At 54.1% G+C, this 9452-nt stretch overlaps 3 protein-coding genes across 3 annotated transcripts; 1 reads left to right on the top strand and 2 right to left on the bottom strand.

The window, feature by feature from the left end:
• Nucleotides 1–96: 96 nt before the first annotated feature.
• On the bottom strand, nucleotides 97–240 carry PpBr36_06845 (uncharacterized protein; the record flags this gene model as incomplete). The annotated part of the gene is made up of 1 exon (XM_029893987.1): nucleotides 97–240. The coding sequence occupies one exon, from the start codon at nucleotides 238–240 to the stop codon at nucleotides 97–99; it is 144 nt and encodes a 47-aa protein (XP_029748855.1).
• A 1490-nt stretch (nucleotides 241–1730) lies between these two features.
• PpBr36_06846 (uncharacterized protein) lies at nucleotides 1731–3728 on the bottom strand (the record flags this gene model as incomplete). Its single annotated transcript, XM_029893988.1, has 1 exon — nucleotides 1731–3728. One exon carries the CDS (start codon nucleotides 3726–3728, stop codon nucleotides 1731–1733), a length of 1998 nt encoding a protein of 665 aa, XP_029748856.1.
• Nucleotides 3729–5073: 1345 nt separating this feature from the next.
• On the top strand, nucleotides 5074–6530 carry PpBr36_06847 (uncharacterized protein; the record flags this gene model as incomplete). Its single annotated transcript, XM_029893989.1, has 2 exons — nucleotides 5074–6383; nucleotides 6467–6530. 2 exons carry the CDS (start codon nucleotides 5074–5076, stop codon nucleotides 6528–6530), a joined length of 1374 nt encoding a protein of 457 aa, XP_029748857.1.
• Between the last annotated feature and the right edge of the window lie 2922 nt (nucleotides 6531–9452).

Raw genomic sequence — 9452 nt, forward strand, 5'->3', positions numbered from 1 at the left:
CGCCCCGCCTCAAGGGTCGTCCCGTTTAGGTCCATTTCTACAGGGATTATCGACAGACATGGCGAATCACGGAACTTGGGTGCCGGAGTCCCTCCCTCAGCTGGGTGGTTCATCCGGCAGGATCCCGTTTTGGAGGGTGGCCCATTGCTGCTGGGCTCTCGCGCTGCCAACCAACACAGCCGTGCCGCAATTCTGCAGACTGGCAGGCAGTGGAGCTATTCTCTGTTCCTGACGCTGCATGCACCTAGCCTTTTTTTTTTTTTTTTTTTTTTTTACTGTACAAAACTTTGCCCAGGGTGTCGCCGGTCGAGGCCGCCGGGCTGTCTGGGGTCCGGCCGTTCCGTAGGACTTTGAGCACGGCGAAACCAGTGATTGAATGAATGAATGAACGAATGAACGAATGAATGATTGAACTGATCGATCCATGGTCATGTTGCGCGAGACCGGCCGGGCCCCCTTTTTCCTTGGTCGTGCAAACGCACTTCAGCCCCCACCAAATCTTTTTGCGCGTCAAGCGCCTGTGGGTAATTCTTTGACTTTAGAGGCTCCTCGATTCGCAGGTTGCGTTCCATCTTCAGCTCGGTGCACAAAAGCTTGTGTGCCAATGGTGGATATGGATGGTTCAGCTGCGTATTTAAATGATGTCATTTCGTTTGCGCATCTTACTTACTGTACCGGACGACCGACAACTCTGGTGTGTTTTTTTTTGGTACAGTTTGTCCCTTGTCTTGCACAAGTCGCCTAGAGTAAATCTACCTATCAACATTCAACATTCGACATTCGACATTCCACATTCCACATTGCCAATAGTTGCAAACTCTTGGCAGTTGCAGTTGGGCAAAAATCGTCTACACTGATTTAATTACTGTACAAACAGGCAAGTCAATTTTCGCTGCAACTAAATGAAATCGCAGGGAGTCGCATTGATTTCACACCAGTATGCCTCGTTTCCCCGCTCGTTCTTGTGCAGGGTGACTGTCCAGAGACCGTGACGATAATATATCGCATCGCCCTCGGCTCCAGAAAATCGCAACCGAACCCATTCAATAATCCAGTCCGGCATAAGCTCCGCGTTTGCGCTAATCAAAACCGCTCCCGGCATAAAACAAATAACCAAGCCCCCCCAGTCCAGCCCGCTCGACAAACAACAAAAAGACCAGGCTTTCCGTCTCGTCACACCCGTAATTAGCAAAACCGTCACGCATTGAGCATTATGCACAAGACGGCGTGATGGGGGCTGCTGTCAAGATCGATCTGCCAGGGATCTACCACCACCCAGACGTGACGAGCCTTGGCGTAGGGCAGATTCCGTGGGTTTTTTTGCGTGTGGCCGCTGGAGATGTGTCCCCTGGTGTGCAACCTACGCTCGGTCCATGCTGCCAAGGCACGGGTCGGTCGGTGCGATGCTTGTTGTCGGTTCTCTTGTCCTATTTGGATCCAACAAACTTTCAAGATAGTCAGCAAGGGGGTAGAGGGGAAAAAGAAAAAAAAAAAAAAAAAAAAAAAAAAAAAAAAAAAAAAAAAAAAAAAAAAAAGACGCAATACGTGATCTGAAAAAATGACAAACAATTCGGTCAAGGCGTCACTGATATCCAACCACAGGTCAAGCCCGGAGTCACTTCCAAATTAAGTCTTTCTCGTGAACAACTTTACTGTAGGCGTTTTTTTTTATTCCTTCTTTCTTTCCAAGTCTATCTCATCACATAACCCTGGTCTTTCCGACAACACACTCAGTCGTCAACCCGACACGCCCAACTCTCGGCAATATTCACATCTCCAACACCGTTCCAAACCGCGCTCGCCGGCCACGGACACAGAGGTCTCTGCCTCATGACCCCCGTGCTGACGTTGTTCCACTTGTTCCAGGTCGTCGCCACCAGCCTGTCCACCGTCCTGCCCTTCTCGACCCATTCCACCAGCGCCAGCAGCGCGTCGTGCTCGGCGTCCTCGAACCCCGCCACCGACGCCGTCCCGTTGGTGCCAAACGCGCTCGACTGGCCCCAGGCGCCAATGTTCCACGGCGCGTCCACGCTCGTGCCCAGGCAGTGGTGCATCCCGGGGATGCGGAAGTAGCGGAAGAAGCCGTCCATCCGCTCCTCTCCCATTGCTTCGCGCGTCCGCTCGTAGTAGAGATTAGACCCGCGCACCGGCACGATCCCGTCCGCGTCGCCGTGGTACATGATGACCTTGCCGCCCCGGTCTTGGAACCGGCTGAGGTCGTACTCGACCGCCTCGGCGCCGCTCGTGTCGAGCCTCATCGCGTCGCGGACCAGCTGCTCGTCGTCGAACCTCGTCCAGTCCCAGCGTTCGTCCCCGTACACAAAGTACCGTACGTAGCCGAGCCCGTAGGCCGTCGGCTCCGTCCGGTTGTAGAGCTCGGCCCATTGACCCTCGGACCCGGGCGACAGGGCCGTGTACAGCAGCGTGGGATCCGCCCCTGGATGCGCAGACGGGCAAGTTTGACTGCCTTGCTCGCAGCGCCAGTCCTCGTATATGCTGTTCACCATCTCCACCTGCGCCTCGTTCACACACGCAGACTTGTTCGCTGCAGGGTTGTCGCATCTGATGCCCTGGAGATCGGGCACGCACTGGTCTGGCAGGCTGACTATGCCGTCCTCGACCCCGTCGTCCGCGTCGCACTGCCTCACCACGTCTTCCCCAACGACGGGGAACATCTCCACCGGAAGGTGGCCAGGGGTTCCCGGCTGGGAGATGAACTGACCCGTCTTGGCCGCGTAGGTGTTCAGGTGCGTCGTGTACCAGGCCGGGGCGCCAACCAACACCCCGTCAAACGCCTCCGGGTTCATCTGCAGCTCTCTCAGCCCCTGCCGCCCGCCGGTCGAGCAGCCAGAGTAGTACGAGTACTTGGCCTCGTCGCCGTAGAAGCCCCTCGTCAGATTCCGCCCGATCTCGACGGAGCCGTGCAGCGCCCGCCAGCCCCAGTCGGTGCGCTTCTCGGGCTCGCCCAGCGCCCACGCCACGTCGGTGCTGCTCGAGTTGTGGCCCGTGTCGGTCGCAATGACGGCGAACCCGCGCCTCGCCCCCTCCGCCATGAACAGCCAGCCGATGCCGCCGCCGAAACCCCCGTTGCCTGTCGTCAGGAGGCGGCCGTTCCAGGAGCCTGTGTCCGCTGCAGAAGGAGAAGACGACGACGACGACGACGACGACGACGAAGATGAGGGTAGAAACATGCCGAAGCGGTAGCTAGAGCTCGGCGAGCTGGTCACGTTGACAACCACGGCGCACAGGGCCGGCAGGTCGGTCGGGTCCGCACTGACCCAGCGATTGGCCTTGCCCTCGCCGAACGTCCCTCCCTCCTGCACGGCCGTGACGTTCTCAATGACCGCATCTGGCGGGAGGAACGCCGCCAGCACCGAAGCGTCGCAGTTCACAAAACGCCTCGCGAGCACCGCGTCGCCGCGGGACTGGGATCCAGTCACGACGACGACGACGAGCGCCCAGATGACGGCGCCGGAGAAGACGGCCATGATGCCCAGCTTGATCAGGGATGACCGTTGCGTCACGTCGTCCGAGTGCCGCTTCCTGCTGAGGTAGGCGTCGCTGCTGAGGCCGTCCTCGATCGGGGTGATGGCGTAGTCGGCAGCGTCGTACGTGCCGCCCTCGTCGATGTCGCCGGGGACGGTCAGCAATTGAGCGCGGCGTGCGGATTCCCAGCCGCTGCGCGTCGAGCGCCGGCGGAGAAGCTGCAGGCGTGCAGATTCGTCCATGCCTGGCCGATTAGTCTTTCTTGCACCCTGCCTTCTCTGTCCAGCTCGCCTTGGACCTGCTCACCCCAAGCTCCCGCAGCCTCGATTGGGGACTGGTTGTATGATTTTAGCCGGTGTCGTGACTGTAACCCCTCCCTCCTAATGGGTTCTGACGTGGTCTGCGTTGCAGAACCGATGCATGTAGAGTTTTGATTGGAACAAAAAATAAATAAATAAATAAACCGGCATGCACAGGGTGTTCATCCGCTGGCTTGTCTGGGTCGCAGAGGGGTTCATCTCTTCATCCGAGGTTGCGTCCGGATGGTGTTTCCTCACCACCGATGCAGTCAGCAAAGAAATCAATATTGCTCGGACGGCAACGGGAAGCGGAGGGGCAGATGAGATGGGAAAAATTAAGCCATCGTCACCGAGAATAAAGCCACAGTACGTAATCAACGGGAACCTAGCCCATGTTCGGCAAGTCCAAGTCTAAATGCTGGACTAGTTGGCGCCAGTTAATGCGCCAGTGCCAGTGCAGCGTCATGGCTGGTTGGTTGACAGGGCCCATCACCGACTATCGTACGAAAGCATGCCGCTTAATAATGCCATTGCAAGCCTGTTAAATTGCCATCTGCAGAGCCCCGATCGGCATGATCGTGAGTGGCCTGGACCCCGTGGAACCTACCCCCTCCCAGGTCGACTATGGCACCGCTGATTTCAAGGGCTCTTGCTTTTGAGTTTCTTTGCAAGGATTGCGCGTGCAGTGCGTTTTGCTTGTAGTCTCAAACAATCTATTTAAAAGGACCGCGTATGATGAAGATCTTCTTTTCTTTGTCAGGCGGATCTAGAACTCATTCATATCATCGGCAAAAAAAAGTCGAAATAAGTAAGGAGCAGTTATCATCATGGTCATTTGAGCTATACATACCCACAACAGGAGCCGGAAGCCCTTGGACCAAAATGGCAACAGGAAGGATATTGATGTGTCGGTCATATTTGCACCAAACAGTTCGTGCCAGCATCGGGTACAAGTAGACAAGTAGCTATGCAGCCAGTCAAACAGGCAAATGAAACGTTTTGGTCTGTGTTTGTATAGGGTCGGGCACAAAATTGGCTGTTGAGTTCTAGCATTGAGTGCTCGAGAAAGAGCCCTAATACTTATTTAGAAGATGCTATTTGACATTACAATCACTTGCTATCAGGTCCCATAACCCTCCACTATCCTTGCCCCATTATCCCTATCGAATTCAGCCTCTCTCTCTCTCTCTCTCTCTCTCTCTCTCTACCTGACACTGGTCAAACGCAGGAGCTCGCCCTCAAAATCTCTCATTTCCTTCACAGCACTCTACGTAGTGTCTGCTCCAACATGGCATCACTCAAGACCCTTCTCGGTCTACTTCTCTTGGCCATCCCATCTCTGGCCTCGAGCCTCGACTCCGAGTACTCCTTCAACCCTCTCCACCACCTCGCCGGCATAGCGCCCTACTTTGAGCCGCTGGACCCGCCGAGATCTCCAGACGCACCGCAGGGCTGCACCGTGACGCGTGCCGCTTACCTCAGCCGCCATGCCGCCATCTACGCCAACGACTTTGACTATGAGGAGTACATGGAGCCCTTCATCTCCAAGTGGAAGAACCAATCCTCTGTAGACTGGGCCCGGATCCCCTCACTCAGCTTCCTAGCTCACTGGGAGCCGCCTGTCACCGAGGCAGAGGCATCCCTCCTGACCAGGATGGGCAAGCTCGAGGCCTCAAGGCTCGGCGTTGACCTCAGCTTCCGCTACCCGAACCTCAGCCTACCCCAGCACGTGTGGACCTCGTCTGCTAAACGCACCTTTGAGTCGGCCAAGTCCCTTGTACGCGGCTTCCAGCGCGAGGATAACACCATCCGCGTCGTCAGCATCTACGAGGGCAAGGAGTCTGGTGCCAACAGCCTAACGCCCTACAAGGCCTGCCCGGCCTACTCGGGCTCCACCGGCAGCGAGCAGAGCCAGGTGTACCAGGAGAAGTTTGCCAAGCCCATCAAGGCTCGCTTCAACGCCGCAGCTCCTGGGTTCAACTTCACCACCAAGGACGTGTTTGGTATGATGCAGCTCTGTGGCTACGAATCCATCATTCGAGGCCGCTCCAAGTTTTGCGACCTCGACCTCTTCGGCCCGGACGACTGGCTAGGTTGGGAGTACTCGGAGGACATCCGATACCACTACAACGTCGGCTACGGCTTCCCCGCCGCCGGCTACATCGGCCTGCCTTGGCTGCAGGCGACGGCCGACCTGATGACGCGCGACGGCGGCCCTGACGCCGAGGACCTGTACATCAGCTTCACGCACCGTGAGCTCCCGCCCATGGTCATGGTCGCCATGGGCCTGTTCAACAACTCGCAATTTGGCGGTTCCGAAGCCACCATCAACGCCACCATGCCCTCGGACACCGAAAACCCGCACCGCGCCTGGCGCTCCTCTCACATCGTCCCCTTCCTGACCAACATCGCCCTCGAGCGTCTCGAGTGCTCCGGCAGCTACGGCTTCGACAACGGCCAGTACTATCGCGTCCTGGTCAACAGCTCGCCCCAACTGATTCCAGGTTGCAACGACGGGCCGGGCACGAGCTGCTCCAAGGCCGGGTTTGAGCAGTATGTCAAGGAGAGGGCCGATCGGTTCAAGGGTTTCTCGGAGAAGTGCGGCGTGTCTTACAAGAACTCGACGGATACGATGACGCTCTACACCGACGGANACTTTGTTGATCGCCATAACTCGCAAGTTCCTTCCTCGAACCTTGCATCAGCGCAGCTGATACCGGCCGTCGAGCATTGCAAAGATCCTAAAAAAAGAGATGCATCCTCTGATAGAGTCTCCCCTCAAGCAGCCACGTATCTGTCTGACAACAAGCGGGCTCGTACCCGTATCCAGACCAAGGATGAGCATAGTATCCATGACGGGAAGAATGACAAAGTATATTCGATCAGCTACAAGTTACAGTAGAATCACAAGGATTTTACGCCGACGCCAAACGCGGAGAACCGGCCCAGTGCCAGTTGCTATTCCTGCTCCATTTGATCGCTTTTTGCGAGTCGTTATGATCTGCGCCCATTACCCCATCGAGAAGCTCCTTAACAAAACCTGTCGCAACGTATCCCATCGTGAACGCGCGTCTTACTCAATTTTGGTTAAGCTTTGGGGCAACTGGGAACAACCCTTTTGTGGTCTTTGGCCACACGATTATTTGACACGCTAGTTGGACATCTGCGACTGTTCAGATGCTTCATGCCGCAGTTCATGAGCAGCAGCAGCAGCCTTGAGCGACATTTGCTTAAGCCCTATCGCCAGGAAATCATCTGATCCCAAACTAAGAACTGGCATGGTTCAATAGCAAGGTTGGCTCTGGAGGATGCTGTGGTCGACTTGATTGTTCTATTTTGAGTATGAAATGTCACTTACATACCATAACCACAGCTTGTTAGATGCCGCAATAGCCAGCGAGAACCTTTTGCTGAGACTACGTGATCCAGGAACACGTAGCAGAGACTTCAACAGACCTCTGCGATCACCTAGATAGTATTACTTCTAGACTAGTTAGTATATGAATTAATCAGATTTTTATTTGTTTGTATTATTTTACCGATCGTGGCGATAATAAAAATCCTATCAACCACGTTCAGCTACCATTAAACGCGAGGTATGACTGTTTTATTCTTCACAAAGAACAAGCGGACAGATTGGCCATGTGTTCAATGTCTTGTCGAATTCGTATTGTCATGTCATGAATTTGTTGGTTATCAGTCAATACTCTTCTTCGCACGTATCAGTGGCATGACACAATCGGAATTTTTTCCCCCTTTTTGAGCGGAATTGGCCCTTAGTGCAAGGCTGGTACGGCTCTGACAGACACTGAAGAGCTAATCAAGGGTGAAATCCATGTAGCAGACCTTTGTTGACTTAAGCTTACCGCTTCTGCTGAGACAATCTCCCCATCAAGCAGGGGTACGGCATTACTCATGGCTTGCTGTCGATCGCTGCCAGTTGCTCTTGGGATGACCGACCCGCGAATCTTAAATCATCTCGAGTATGGCAAATGGCATATTCATACTTCAAGTCTGCAGATCCCTATCTGAACAACTTTGGGATTCACTCTAACCGGATGGTGCAGGACGGCACAATCAGCCAGCCGTAGAAGACGCTCCGGATCAATCTGAAGCTGCGCACGCCCACGCGGACCATGTCAAATTGGGCCAGCATTCGACTGAAGAATGAATAACAGCTAATGACAGCATCTGCCGTTCGCTGAATTAAAGCTGAAAATTCAAGGACACCAAGCTGACTGGGCTCGATCCGAGATGGTGCTTGGCGCCCATTCCACCATCCCCTTTGACATCAACCATTTGGGCTGACCAGGGAAAAAAGAAACCCACTCTAGCTTTGGCTTTCACATGGCTCCGCTGAATATGGATGCTGCAGATAACAGGCCCGGCAACTAATTGACCTGTCTCAGGGCGGATGCGGACGGGGAAAAGAGACCACCTGTGTACTCCTATCGAGAAACCGCTCAGACTGGCAAGTAAATAGTGGCGAAAAAGTTCAAGACCTGTCACGTCATTTACAACTGCCTTTGACTAAGCAATCCTTAACTTTGGATACGAAATGTATCTTTCATAGGCAAACATCTTTTCATTATACTCACCTGACACGTTATACGCCAGCCACAAAGAGTGAAACGGTTGACTTGCAGTGTGAATGCTCTTTTCGCTCGGGAACCACCCAAAGTCGCCTACGGTAGCGATCCCTACCCTCTATCGATCGCCCCAGCAGATATCCTCGTCCTTTCAGAGGCCAGTGGTGTGCCGTACTGCTCTCAGTCCCGCTTCCTCCAGCATAAAGACAACCTGGCGCAATCAGTGCCCCCTGTACTCCCACCGTCAACCAAACGTGGCTAGCTAGTTGAAATACCTTTGCTCTCGCCACCGCCAGTTGCTTCACCAACGCGCAGGAGACGGAAATCCTCGCATGAGTCGGACGACCCAGTAAGGTGACACGGGCAGCTACAGCGGCCGGTGGTGGTCCCGGAATATTGCTCAGCCGTTATATTGATCAAATGTAGCTGCGCACAGACTCGGAAGAAGGGGTACAGCATTTAAGAGTTGCTATGCCTGGATAATTAATTATGCAACCTTGTGTTATGGGGATGCGACAGGTCAACGGCAACCAGCAATTTGAATGTTCAAACTTCTAATGACCAAGGTCGACATATAATAGCAAAGTCACCTTTTTGCCTGATTTGGTGTACATTGTTTGGTTTGTTGCGAAATCATACCTTAACTTTCACCTTGTTGTTTGATGCTGCGAGCCAGATCTAGACTCTCTAGGTCCTTTGAGACGCGGAATGGGTCAGCGTTTTGCTTCTGAATGTATAACGAGCCAGACAACGTGCAATATGACACGTGAAATAAACTGCTTGTCGATATTTTCGCTGCGATGCAAGACTAGTAGGTTACTTCCGTGCGCGAGACTTGCTTGTATCCCCGGCCAACTCGTTTCGGAGACCCGCACTTGTTATGTACCATAGCCACTCAACAAGAACCAAGAAACATTGCGAAAGGGCCATTTCACGTCCACCCTGCTATACCGGAAAGATAACACCCCTCGACTTGGTTGGATAGCAGCTGTACGGCTTTTGGGACCTTCGATGGCATTTCTCAGGGCCATATGGGCGAATTAACTGCGGAATGGAATTGCAGGAGGCTGATTCGAAG

The sequence above is a fragment of the Pyricularia pennisetigena genome, chromosome 1 (assembly GCF_004337985.1).
Source record: "Pyricularia pennisetigena strain Br36 chromosome 1, whole genome shotgun sequence".
NCBI classification, from domain to species: Eukaryota; Fungi; Ascomycota; class Sordariomycetes; order Magnaporthales; family Pyriculariaceae; genus Pyricularia; species Pyricularia pennisetigena.